Source organism: Talpa europaea, assembly GCF_964194135.1.
Source record: "Talpa europaea genome assembly, chromosome: 12".
NCBI classification, from domain to species: domain Eukaryota; kingdom Metazoa; phylum Chordata; class Mammalia; order Eulipotyphla; family Talpidae; genus Talpa; species Talpa europaea.
This window is the reverse complement of record NC_140079.1, coordinates 38,273,958-38,288,556: the sequence shown is the minus strand read 5'-3', so window position 1 is coordinate 38,288,556 and position 14,599 is coordinate 38,273,958. Positions and strand designations below refer to the sequence as shown.

Below are 14,599 nucleotides of genomic sequence, written 5' to 3'. Positions count from 1 at the left end.
GAACAAAAGAGAATATATACTTGTAGGCAGCACTGGTATTTTCAAGCAGAAACAGTAAGATAATTCATTAAAAAGATAAAGTACAACCAATAGTCATTCCCCAAGCATAAATCTGTCCTCATGTAACTGTGCAGATGTACAACATGTAAAGAAGTATTTTCCACAGTCATAAAATTAGTGACTTAAAATTTTGTCTCCTCATAAGATCATTTCTGACTCAGTGATCATATTCAGTCAATCTATTTGTTCAATCTTGCTTTTCAATGTAGATTCCACTGGGAGATATATTTGATAATCAAGTTTTGCCTGTGGCTGTTAGCTATTCTGGAGACCTAGCTGAATAAGACAATAAAACCAGAAGAGCAGTTGTAAAATACAGTAGCATATTAAGCTTTTGATTCCCTAGACATCCCCTCCTAATAAGTGCATTTCCAGATGAATAACGTGGCTGTGAGATAAGAACCCAGGCTGTCTCACCCGTATGTCCTCCTTTTAGAAAGTTTCCAATAACCTAGATGACTGACCCTACTTTTCCATTTTCGTCCTCATTGCCACTCTGTTTTAAATGGACCAATCAAGTAAACATTCAAAACCCTAGGCATTCTGTCCTTGGGTCCCCCCAAAGGAAATGCTTCCTGGTCCTGTGCCCTAGATATGCCATGTACTCTCTCAGGTCTGTGAACAATAGAATTTACTTTTTGCGTTCTTGTTTTAAATCTCTGATGATTGTTGCTGAGCTGTTTCTTGCAATCATGTTAAGAACAAGAAGGGCTCCTCCAGCTACAGCAGCTTGGTTCTGGACAGAGATATTTCTGCCGGGACATGGCACAGGCCCAGTAGCATCATTGTCAAAAGGCTGAGGCTTAAGTAGAACAATGATAGAGTTCGTATCAGGATGATATAGCTGGATACAGGACAAGAAGTTTCGGTATTGATATGAAACAATGATGGACTCAAAATGAAAAATGTGACAATCTTTTGTTTACAATGAAATGAGGTAATTGCCTTAGTAAAACAAGTTATTATTGTCTCAGGTAAACTTGGGGAAATTACTTGGCATGATTTATTTCATTGAAAAATAAGATATATTTAAGAAATCAAAGTTGTTCATGTAAGATATGAAAATTTCCAAGTGTTTTTGGTCTGTATTTGGGGAAAAACAAAAATTGGAACAAAAATGGACAAAGGAAAAACTTTCTATGTATTAAACAGAGCAGAAATTTAATGACATGAGTTACGGAAACTGAACAGAAAAGTTGAATTCCAAGAAATGGAAAGAACAGGAAGGATATAAATAAAGGGGAAAAGCTGTACTTCTCCAATCTGATAACAGAAAAGGTATTTTTGGCTCTGAGGCTGAGTTCTATAATCATGAACACTGCTTTAGCTGAGGATAATTGCCCTTTCTACAGCTGTTATCCAAGGAATCTTTCCAAGGCCCTCTTTATGTCTTTGTTCCTCAGACTATAGATGAAGGGGTTCAGCATGGGCGTGACCACAGTGTACATCACTGAAGCTATTGCACTTGAGTGTGAGTTGTATGTAGCAGCAGAACTAAAGTACACTCCTAGGACCGTACAGTAGAATAAGGAGACAACTGAGAGGTGAGAGGCACAGGTGGAAAATGCTTTATACTTCCCTTTAGTTGAAGAGATTCCATATATGGAGGAAACAATCTTAAAATATGAGTAAAGGATACCAGAAAGGGAGACACCACCCAGCAACCCAGCTGCAAAATACATCACCAGGTCATTAATAAAGGTGTCAGAACAAGCAAGTTGGACCACCTGTTTGATTTCACAAAAAAAGTGAGGAATTTCCAAGTTTGTGCAGAATGACAGCCACAACACCATTAAGCTTTGTAACAAGGAATTCAGGATATTCATGATCCAGGACAGCAAAACCAGCAATCCACAGTTCCAGGGCTTCATGATGATCATGTACTGCAAGGGGTGGCAGATGGCCACGAAGCGGTCGTAAGCCATCACAGCCAGGAGAGAGTTGTCTAATCCAGCAAAGAGCAGGAAGAAGTATATCTGGGTGATACAACCATCATAGGTAATGACTTTGCTCTGTGTCCTGATGTTCTGTAGCATCTTAGGAACTGTTGTGGAGGTGAAGCAGATGTCTACCAAGGACAGATTGGAGAGGAAGAAGTACATGGGTGTGTGGAGGTGGGAGTGTAGGCTGACAGCCAGGATGATGAGCAGATTTCCAAACACAGTGATCATGTACATGGAGAGGAAAAGCACAAATAGGAGGGGCTGCAATTCTGGCTCCTTTGATAATCCGAGAAGAAGAAATTCCAAAATTTGTGTATCATTCCTTGGCTCCATATTGTGAAGGTGCCTACCAAAAAATGAAAAATAGCACCCAATTTTCCTTACAAGGAACATACAAACACAGTTGAAATTTTGCAAGTTATATTTCCCATTAAAAAAATCAATATCCATATCAATATCCACAAAATTTGTGTATGGATCACCATGGCATCTGTATTTAAGAATTCCTTCCCCACAAGGTCATATATATTCCACACATATATATTCCATACTTTTAATGAGAAATTCTATCATGTATTTGGAAACATGTAAATTGAGAATTGGCTAACTTCTAGACAAAGTGTAGAGTGTACTAAGAAGTCCCTATAGTTCAATGTTGTGAAGAAATATAAGTAAATAAAAAAATCATATGAATTATCAGATGGTGGATGGTGCTATGAAGAAATGAAAACAAGTAATAAGTATAAAAGAGAGAGGGAATGGGTTGTTCTTTGGTGTTCTCATAAACTGCAAAACATTTGTACAGAGACCTTCAAAGAAAGAGAGGGTAGGAAACACAAATTATCAGGGGAATGTATATAGTCCAAAAAAGGAGGCAGTGCAGCGGCTGCGGGAAAGGCACATTTTCAGAAAGTCAGGCATAAAAAGGAAGATGGTCAATGGAAGGGCATGAATCAGAGAGGCTGGTGGTAGGTGGTGAGAGAGTGTTACGGAGCCAGGTGTCCTCCCTGCTGCCTCTGAGACTTCAGGTCACAAACATCCAGTTCCCATGTTTTCCTTGCACTTTACTATTTTTATTTCCAAGGAAGCTTGTGAATAGAAATTGATCTCTGCTTAATTTTTCTTATGTTAATTAATATTCTGGCACCTATATTTGAAGGATCATTTTGGAAATATGGGCTCGATTACCCCTTCTCTAAGAACTGCTTATGCCCTACAAAACACACACACACACACACACTCTCAGCCCACTCTGAGGCCCGTAGGTAAATTGTCTACAGCAGACTACCTTTCCCTAAAGGATGTAGAAACAGTACCCAAATTCCAGTTAATAGCCCTCCCTGGACAAATAAAGATGGGAATCCATTTTAATATGACTATTTTGTGCCCCATTTTAAATAAATATCTTAAAAATTAGGTTAATAGGTAGAAGGGATCAATTTCATAGCTAGCATTTGGCAGTGAGTGTAGTGTGGTAACATACACGTGAAAGGTGTGATCCTATATCTCTAAATCACAGACAATGTTATAAACTAAAATCTCCATAAAAATATTATCTTCACCTAAATAAATGAACTTAAAGGAATTAAATTTAACTAAAAAGTTAACTTTCTTGATTTCAGCAGCCACATTTAAAGTGCTTAATAGTAACATAGTACTAGTAGCTCCACTACTGGACATTACAGGTATAGAGCATAGCCATCATTACAGAAATTTCTTTTGAACAGCACATGTCTAGAAAGACAGTGCAAATTGGCATTTTCTACAGTAAAATACCATAGTGCCTGCAGTGCACAAGTCAGTCAATAAGCAATTCTGTAACTCTTTAAAAGTCTTTGCCAATTTAATAAAAATTACATCTTGTTTGAAAAAAAAATAAGTTCAAAAAGCTGAAGAAAGGGGAGAAAGACACATTGTTAAAAAAATAAATCTAATAAGCTTGGGGGCTCCCTGAGAGACTGTGAGAGAAGAAGCTCCCTGGTCCTGGCAGCCTTCCAAGGCCAGTTGTATCCTCCTGACGCTTGTATAACCAACCACCAAAGCAGCAAAACCCACTTTATTCAAATGACCAAGGTATGATATCTTCACAATTTCAAGACACCTGGTTGATTATCTCACTAGAAAAATTAAACAACAGAAATAAATCCATGGCTCACTAAAAGAAGTACACAAAATATAGCAAAGGTGGGGAATTTTTTAAAAAAAGATTTATTTATTTATACAAGCACTGCGGCACAGGAGGAGCGGGAGGGTGGGAGAATTCACCAGAGACAGAGTAGGGATCAGAACATGCAGAAGGACTGAAATACACTGCTGAGGGGAGCAGCGGGCGGCAGGAAAGGTCTGTGGCGCCATGTGGGACCCTCCCAGGCCGGCCGGGAATCGAACTGGCGCTGCAGAGGCTGCAGACAGCTTCACAGCGCTACGCTCAACCGGCTGCACATCAGGGAGGCCCAAAGATGGGGGATTTTAAAAAAAAATTATCTGGTAAAAGACTTTTCTATATTATGTAAAAGCAAAGCTTTTGTAATCAGAGACTTGGCCTCTGTAATTTGTATATACACATATTTGCTGTTTGAATTTGGAGTCCAACAATTTAACATTTAGCCAGCCTAAATAATAATACTGTCACCCAAATAGGGGTATAGCAGTACCTGTATGCTTAAGAAACAAACATATTTAACCAACATATTTTTTTAAAGGTCAGCACTGTTAACTTCATGTGAGTAAACAAATAGTTATCACTAGTGAAATTTAGCTCATTGTTTCCTTCTTTCTTGAAAATCTTTCCTTGGTTTTCCCACTTCTTTGTCCAAAATTCCGTGCCCTTATTTAAGTGTTGGTGTTATCTCTCCACCTAGAGCAAGCACACAAGCTCTAGCCCAATATTCAAATTTACCTTGAAAGATCCTGCTAGAGTAAAAATCTAATTGTCCACACACCATCTTAACACCCTCCCAGGGACATCCCACTGGAGAATAAAGTTAAAATTATATTAAAAAAAAAAAAACTCAGCCTCAGAGGTGAGCTTGAAGCTCCTCTGACTGGACTACCAGCTTTACCCTCACACTGCCCTGCACGTACCCATCCTGATCTCACAGACACTGACCTGGACTTGCACTTTCACCTGATGCCATGGCTTCCTGCTCAGAGCGTTTTTGTATCTGCTTTGTTCTGTTTCAAGTCTCACCCACTGATCCACTTGAGTTTTTCAAACGTTCTCCATCAAATCCCATCTCCTCTCTCAAACTGCCTGGGGTCATTTCCTTTGAGAATCTTAAAAAATAATTCTCACAAAAATAATCTATAAGTCAACCTGAGATGGGCAAAATAGGCAAAGTGAAATAGGCAAAAGCCAGAAAAATGATGAGGAAAATATATCTAAAAATATTGGATGGGGCCTCCCTGGTGACCTAGGGGTTAAGTCTCAGTGCTATCATCTCTAAGACCTGAGTTCCATCCCCAGTCAGGGAGAGAAGAAACATGGCACAGCAGACCTCTCCTGTCTCAACCCCTGCTCCCCTCAGCATGTATTTCAGTAAATTGGTCTATTTTGCTCCCCACTCTGTCTCTCACCATGTCCCCATCCCACTTCCCCCAGTTCTTCTATGCAAATATAAATAAATCTTAAAAATATATAAATGAAAATATTGAAAGAAGAATGTCTAAGATTGTAATTTCATCCTATATAAACATAAGAAAATTCAAACATGCTTATTAAAAAGATATAAGCAATCAGCTGAAGACAAAATAATATATGCCACAGATGGTAGGAAGTGTTTGCTTTTAAGGAAAAAAAATAGATCTAATCACAAAAGGCAAAGGGTAACAAAGGAAAAATATATGTGCAATTAGATAGTAATGCATACAAAAGACAATTTATTACTACTAAGAATACAGAATAACTTTCATGTTTAAAAGGCAATGAATTGGGGGACAAAATATAAACAACGAATAGATTGGCCACTAAATCATAAACTCTTACACAACTTAAAAAATATCTGTACAGGGCCTCCCCCAGTGGCGCAGTGGTTGAGCGCTGGGTTGCGAAGCTGCCTGCAGCCTCTGCAGTGCCGGTTCGATCCCCAGCCACCGGCAAGGGTCCTACATGGCGCGCAGACCTCTCCTGCTGCCCGCTGCTCCCCTCTGCAGTGTATTTCATCAGTCTGCCTGTTCTGCTCCCCACTCTGGCTCTGGTGAATCCTCTCACCCTCCCACGCTTCTGACTGTACCCAGTGCTTGTATAAGTAAATAAATCTATAAAAAAAAATCTGTACAAAACTAAAGAAACAAATAGCAATCATAAATCCAGTTTAAAAGTTATAATTCTTTGTTTGAAAGTTAAAAACATAAATACAAACATGCAAGCCCCAGTACATAAATAAAATGCTTAATTATAGAGACAATTTGCAATACAGATGGTCAATTAATAGCACAGCCAAAATTATATTCACTATCCCAGGTAATAAAATAATAACCCTTTATCATAAGCCTGTTTGTTTATTAAATGAAAAGGTTACTTTTTCATGGGAATACTCAATGTGGTAGAATAAATTATAAAATCTATGTCTCAAGAACGCAGTTGCAAGATAATAGCTACCTCTATGGAGCTCAAGCTTTCTCATGCATACAGAACATGCTCAAATAAACCCCGTCTTTATTTTTTTTTTTTATGTCCACACTTTTATGTTCACACTTACTGCACAGCCCTCACAAAATACTCTATTTTCATATTCTTTTTTTTTTTTGGTTTTTTTTTTTTTAGACAGCATTTTTTAGATTTATTTATTTTTTATTTATTTATACAAGCACTGGGTACAGTCAGAAGCGCAGGAGGGTGAGAGAATTCACCAGAGCCAGAGCGAGGAGCAGAACAGGCAGAAGGACCGAAGCACACTGCTGAGGGGAGCAGCGGGCGGCAGGAGAGGTCTGCACGCCATGTGGGACCCTCCTCCGGTGACAGGGGAGCAGCCGGGGATCGAACCGGCACCGCAGAGGCCGCGGGCAGCTTCGCAACCCAACACTCAACCGCTGCGCCACCGGGGAGGCCCTCTATTTTCATATTCTTAACTGTAAAACTCTTTGGAAATCTTCAAATTTTACTGGCAAGCCTATGCCTTTCATTCCTTCTTTAGGCTTACCTAAATGAATTTTTATTCACATTAATTTTCAACAACATTTCTGTATTGCTGAGGTCAACAGACACTTCTTTTCTAATGTATTTTATAAATTGATTATAAATCAATTGGTTATTCAAGCAAACAACAAGAATCTTGGTTCTTCCATTCACTCTGATTCTTTCCTGAATTATCTACTGGGTTCTCAGACTCACCGGGATTGGGTCAATGTGGAGAAGTCAGAAATATTCCCTGGGTGGGGACTGAAGCTGCTTCAGGACAGGACAGCAGGAAGGAGCCTTAACTCTTGAACCAGACACAGGAATTCAAATGCAGACACCATGTCTCCTCCAACTCAAAGTGCTCATGGACTGCAGGAGTGAATATATTTACAGCTCTATATACCTGCTGTATCTACTTCATATATGTGCTCATTAGACACACTTCCTATTGCTACTTCAATTTCTAAGCACATCATTTCCCTGTGGGAACAGATATGGACAGAAAGGAAATTTTTCCTGCTGAACGATTCCCAAGAGATCAGGTAAAAAGTCAGGTGAATACAGTTTTTATTATTCCTTCTTCATGACCTGTCTTGGCTTGTAGAGATCAAATGTTGAAACTTTTCACAACCAAGAATGATTTTTTTTCAAATATAAGACAAACAAGCTATGTGACTAGGCCCCATGAATCTCAAAGGCACTGACTTGTGGTGGGAACACAGCTCCTCATATCTTCAGGAAATTGTTATTTCTTTTCCAACCAGGGAAACAGCTGTGTGTCTTTATAATGAAATATCATGTAAAATAATCCTTGACTTCTTGATTTTTTTTTTAATCACAACAAGTAGGGATTTCATGTTATTTTTTTTAAACAGTAATATGATTTATTAAATGGTAGGGCAATTTAAATTTGCTAAGTTACAAGTTTTCTTTTCAAGATTGATTTTTTGTCTTTTATTTTTTTAGAAATTATTTTATTTTATATAATTCTTACATCATTTTTCATTTTTGCATAATGTATGCATTTTCATACAATTCCCACCCACTTTTTCTGACCCTAATCCCTCTTCTTCTCTCCCTGCACCCCACTGTATTGTGTCTCTGCTCTGTAATTGGTTGTTGATTTTGATTTTTACTTTATTGCAATTAGTCTTTTTCCTGGTCCTTTATTTAGGTTTTCTAAATTCCTGCTATGAGTGAGACTATCCGGTATTTTTCTTTCTCTTTCTGGCTATTTCGCTGAACATGATCCCTTCCAGCTCCATCCATGTTGCTGCAAATTGCATGAGTTTATCTTTTTTGATTGCTGAGTAATATTCCATTGTGTATATATACCACACCTTCTTGAGCCAGTCATCTATTTTGGGGCATTTGAGTTGTTTCCAAGCTTAGCTATTGTAAATAGTGCTGCTATACACATAAAGGTGCAGGTGCCCTTTTGATTTAATGTTTCTTTGTCCTTTGGGTGAATACCTAGGAGTGGAGTGGCTGGATCATATGGAAGCTCTATCTTTAGTAGGTTAAGAAATCTCCATGCAGCTTTCCATAGTGGTTGGACCAGTTTGCACTCCCACCAGCAGTGCAGGAGAGTTACTGTTACTCCACAACCTTGCCAACATTTGTTGTTGCTAGTTGTTTTTTTTTTTTTTAATATGTGCCATTCTCACTGGTGTGAGATGGTATCTCATTGTAGTTTTGATTTGTATTTCCTTGATTACAAGTGATGTTGAACATTTTTCATATGCCTGTTGGCCTTTTGCATTTCCTCTTTGGAAAAGTTTCTTTTTAGCTCTTCTGCCCATTTTTTGACTGGATTATTTTCTTTGTTTTTGTTGAGTCTCACCAACTCTTTGTAGATTTTTGTGATCAGTCCTTTATCATTAGTGTTATGTGCAAAAATTTTCTCCCAGTCGGTGGGGTTTCTCTTTGTTCCAGTTATTGTCTCTTTTGTTGTGCAGAAGCTCTTTAATTTGATGTAGTCCCAGCTGTTGATTTTTGCCTTCACTATCACTGCTTTGGGTGATGTGTCTGTAAAGACGTCTTTGAGATGCATGTCATGTAGTGTTTCGCCTATATTTCCTTCTACATATTTTATGGTTTCAGGTCTTATGTCTAGTTCTTTAATCCATTTTGAGTTGGTTTTTGTGCATGGTATGAGGTACTAGTCAAGCTTCATTCTTTTGCATGTAGTGACCCAGTTTTCCTAGCACCATTTGTTGAACAAACTTTCTTTGCTCCAAAGCACATTCTTTGCTCCTTTATCAAAGATTAGTTGACCCTAAATCTGTGGATTTATTTCTGGGTTTTCTATTCAGTTCCATTGGTCTGTGTGTCTGTTCTGGTTCCAATACCATGCAGTTTTGATTATTGTGGCTTTGTAATATAGTTTGAAATCTGGGAGTGTGATACCTCCATTTCCTTCCTTTTTTTTTTTTTCAAGAGAGCTTTGACTATTTGGCCTTTTGGTGATTCCATATGAATTTCATGAATATTTGTTCGATTTCTTTGAAGACTGTCATTGAAATTTTATTGGAATAGCATTGAATCTGTATATTGCTTTTGGTAGGATGGCCATTTTGATAATGTTAATTCTTCAAATCCATAAGCAGGGGATGTCTTTCCATTTCTTTGTGTCTTCTTCTATTTCTTTTAACAGTGTATTATAGTTTTCTTTGTATAGGTCCTTTACCTCTTTTGTTAGATTTATTCCCAAGTTTTTGGGGTTTTTTTTGTTTCAATCATAAAAGGGATAGTTTTTTTGATTTCTTCTTCTTCAGATTTATTGCTTGTGTATAGGAAGGCTACTGATTTTTGCATGTTGATTTTGTATCCTGCTACTTTAGTAAGCTGATTGATTAGCTTAATTATTTTTCTGTGGAGTTTGTGGGGTTCCCCATGTATATTATCATATCATCTGCAAATAGTGATAATTTAACTTCTTCCTTCCCTATTTGGATTCTTTGTATGTCTTTTTCTTGTCTTATTGTTCTGGCTAGGACTTCCAGTATTACATTGAAAGCAGTGGTGAGAATTGACATCCTTGTCATGTTCCAGATCTTAATGGAAATGCTTTCAGCTTTTCGCCTTTGAGATTGATACTGGCTATGGGCTTGTCATATATGGCCTTTATGATGTTGAGGTATGTTCCTTGTATCCTGAGAATTTCAAGGGCCTTTATCATAAATGGGTGTTGTACTTTGTCAAAAGCTTTCTCAGCATCTATTTATATTATCTTATGGTGTTTATATTTCTTTTTGTTGATGTGTTGGATTACATTGATTGATTTTCAGATGTTGAACCATCCTTGTGTCCCTGGAATAAATCCTACTTGGTCGTGGTGAATTATCTTATGGATACATTGTTGGATTCTGTTGGCAAGGATTTTATTGAGGATTTTTGCATCAGTGTTCATTAGAGAGATTGGCCTGTAGTTTTCTTTTTTGTGTTGTCCTTGTTCGGTTTTGGTGTTAGTGTAATGCTGGCTTCATAGAACGTGTTTGGTGTTACCCCTTCTCAATTTTTTGAAAGAGTTTGTGCAGGATAGGCACTAATTCGTTTCTGAAAGTTTGGTATAATTCATTTGTAAATCCATCAGGTCCTGGGCTTTTGTTTTGGGGAGGTTTTTGATTACCATTTCAGTTTTGCTGCTTGTAATTGGTCCGTTTAGGTGTTCTATTTCTTCTTTATCTAGCTTTGGGTGATTGTAGAGTTGTTAGAATTTGTCCATCTCTTCTAGATTGTTGAATTTGTTTGCATATAACTATTCACAGTAGTTTCTGGTTATGTTTTTTATTTCTGCTGTGTCTGTTGTGATTTCTCCTCTTTCATTTGTGATCCTATTTATTTGTGCTTTCTCCCGTTTTTCCTTTGTGAGCCTGGCTAGGGGTTTGTTTATTTTATTTATTTTTTCAAAGAACCAACTTTTGATTTCATTTATCTTTTGGATTGTTTTTTTAGTTTTGATTTCATTTATTTCTGCTTTGATGATTATTTCTTTTCTTCTACTGGTTTTAGCTGTTCTTTTTCTAGTTCTTTGAGCTTTGAGATTCGGTTGTTTCTTTGAGTTCTTTCTTGTTCCTTGATGTGAGCCTCTATTGCTATATATTTTCCTCTTATTACTGCTTTTGCTGCATCCCATTTAGGAAATTGGTGTCCTCTTTGTCATTCAACTCAAAGTATTTTTCAATTTCTTCTTTGATCTCCTCATTAGTCCAGTGTTCTTCTAGTAGTGTGGTTTCAATCTCCATGAGGTAGGAGACTTCCTTGCCTTCTTTTTATGGTTTATTTCTAGTTTGATGCCTTCTTGTTCAGAGATGATGGTTGGTATGATTTCAGTCTTGGTGTATCTGTTGAAGTTTGTCTTCTGTCCCAATATGTGATCGATCCTGGAGAATGATTTTTCTGCTCTTGAGAAAAACGTGTACTCAGATTTTTTTGGGTTTAGTGTTCTATAGATGTCTGTTAAGCCCATGAGCTCTAGATCCTTATTTAGAGGCTTAGTGTCTTTACATATTTTTTGTGTCATTGGTCTATCTATTGTTGATAGTGGTGTGTTGAAGTCTCCTACTACATACGTGTTTTCTCTGATGTCTGTTTTCAGAGATTATAGTAGTGTCTGATATATTTTGGTGCTCCTTCATTTGGTGAGTATATGTTAATGAGTGTTATTTCTTCTTGAATAGTGTCCCCTTGATCATAATGTAGTGACTGTCAGGGTCTCTTTTTACCTTTTTGAGTTTGAAATCTGTTTTATCTGATATAAGTATAGCTGTTCCTGCCTTCTTTTTTGGTCCATTTGCTTGTAGGATTGTTTTCCATCCCTTTACTTTGAATCTACTTTTATGTTTTGTAGCTAAATGTGTTTCCTGGAGACAGCAAAAGGTTGGGTTTTTTTTCTTAATCCAGCCTGCGACTCTGTGTCTTTTTGATGAAGAGTTTATTCCATTTACATTTAGAGTTAATATTGATATGTCAGCATCTGTATTTGCCATTTTGTTTGTCTTTCTGTTAGGGGGAAGTGATGTCCTGAGTTAATCGGGGTTGCTCTACAACATTTCCTTCGATTTTATTTATTTATTTATTCTTTTAATAACTTTTTTTTCTTTTCTTTTTTTTTTGGCCTTCTTTTGTTGTTATTCATCCCTCTGTTGGTTCTGGCTTTAGGACTCCTTGTAGTATTTTATGGAGTGGGGGTTTAGTCATAATGAAATTCCAGAATTTCTGTTTGTCTGGGAAGGTCCTTATTCTTTCTTCATAGAGGAAGGAAAGCTTTGCAGGCAGAGTATTCTTGGTTGGCATTTGTTGTCTTGGAGTCTGTTGACTATGTCCCTCCACTCTCTCCTTGCCCGTAGTGTTTCTTTGGAGAAGTCTAATGTCAGCCTGATTGGTTTTCCTTTGCATGTTATCTTTCCTTTGTATGTTATCTTCCCTCTTGTTAGCTTCATTATTTTTCCTTTGTCTTGGATTCTTGAGAGCTTTACTGTTATGTGTCTTGCTGTATTTTTCCTTTCATCATGGAATTTTGGTGGTGTTCTTGCTTCTTGTATGTCTATTTTCAGCTCCTTCTTCACATTTGGGAAGTCCTCTTCAATTATTTCCTTGAATATTTTCTGTGTTCCTAGATCTCTCTCTTCTCTGCTGGGAATCCTATAACTCTTATATTTCCTTTCCTCATGGAGTCAGATAGTTCCCAACGTCTTTCTTCATTCTTTTTCATTTGTGCTTCTCTTTCCTTTTCTGTTTTGGTTCTTTTTATTTCTGTGTCTTAGAGAGTGCTTATTTGTTCTTCCATTTCATCTATTCTGTTATCACTGCCTTTCCCAGAGTTCTTTATCTCTTCCATTAATCCTTTGATCTCCTGCATTTCCTTCACTTCCTCTGTAGGGACTCATTTCATTCTTCTGATTGTTGTTTTCCTCAATGACTTCTGTCAGTTTTTTTAATCATGGCAATTTTTAATTCACTTTCTGGAAGGCTCAGAAGTTCTTCCAAGTCACTGTTGTTGCAATCTGGTGGGTGGTTTTCTTTTTGTGGTGTGTCTTTTTCCGAGGACTTGCTTGGTTGCATGTAGTTTTTCTTCTCCCAGCTGCTTGTTTTCTAATTTGTCCTATGCATTGGCACACTGTGTCTCTGGTACTGGCTGACATCTTTTTGGTGTGCTCTTTCTGGGATGTCAGGAACTAGTGGTCCAATAGAGTCAAAAACTGTCTGAATTCTGGTAGAGCAGTAGTACTGTGAATATGTTAGTGGTTGCTGTCACAGAGAACCTCCTTCTTCTGTATTTATTTAATTCCAAGGATGGTCTTATGGTCCCACAGTCTACACTGTGGTAGCAGGATTGCCCGCTGCACTCCAAATCGCTGGATCCCCATCTGGGCTCCGACTGATACCCAGAGTGCCGGGCTTGTGGAGGCTTTTCAGCTCACTGGCTTGTGGGGGCTTTTCAGCTCACCTCTGGCTGTGGGTGCAGCCCTTTTCCAGCTCCACACAGTCTAGGTGTGTTGCGAACACACCAAAGGTCACTGATCTAAGATGGGGAGTAGGGAGTGCCCATCTGTCTGCCCGTGGTCTGCCCTGGGGCTGTCTGATCCCCCTCTGGGCTCTGGCAGCCAGATGGGGCCTGGCTTGTGGGGGCTTTTCAGCTCATCTCTGGCTGTGGACACAGCCCTTTCCCAGCTCCACGCAGTCTAGGTGTGTTGCAGACACACAAAAGTTCCCTGATCTAAAATGGCGAGATGGGATGGCACTTCAGTGCACCCTCGGTGGGTCTGCCAGGGTGCTGACTGGATCCCCCTCTGGGCTCTGGTGGCCAGGTGGGGACTGACTTGTAGGGGCTTCAGCTCACCTCTGGCTGTGAACGTAGCCCTTTCCCAGCTCCACGCAGTCTAGGTGTGTTGCGAACATGCCAAAGGTCCCTGATCTAAGATGGGGAATCAGGAGGGCACTTCTGTGCACCCTCGGTCTCTATTTTTGTCTGATATTAGTGTATCCATTCCTGCTCTTCTGCCTACTATTTGGATGACTTTTTAAACAATTCTTTTACTTTTGATCTATGTGTAATTTTAGACTTAAACAAGTCTATTGTAGTGAGCATGTAGTAAGATCATGTTTTGTTTTTGTTTTTTCAGAACTGAGTTTTCATTAAGATGATTCTTAAAAACAAATATCCATGCCAGTGAGGGTGAGTGAGGGTGGGAGAGTATAGTCTTAATGTGTAGAGAAAGGAAGGGGGAAGAAATTCTGCTTTATTGGTAATAAAGCTCCAAGTTCATCCCACCATAGATTTCAGTCTTCCAGAGACATGTGGTCCTTGAAAATCATGTGCCACTTGTTGGATAATCTCATTCTAATGGGTGCTAGTTTGGATGGCATGGATCATGTAAGTTCTCATCTTCCTATTAAGTCCTCAGGATGTTCCCTGAAGGAACTCATTCTTCATCTACTCAGAAAGGGGACTCCCCAGGCACCATGACTAACA

General features: G+C 38.5%; 1 protein-coding gene across 1 annotated transcript; it reads right to left on the bottom strand.

The window, feature by feature from the left end:
* Positions 1 to 1,415: 1,415 nt before the first annotated feature.
* On the bottom strand, positions 1,416 to 2,357 carry LOC311182668 (olfactory receptor 7A17-like; the record flags this gene model as incomplete). The annotated part of the gene is made up of 1 exon (XM_084251623.1): positions 1,416 to 2,357. Exon 1 carries the CDS (start codon positions 2,334 to 2,336, stop codon positions 1,416 to 1,418), a length of 921 nt encoding a protein of 306 aa, XP_084107749.1. The 5' UTR covers positions 2,337 to 2,357.
* Positions 2,358 to 14,599: the final 12,242 nt, after the last annotated feature.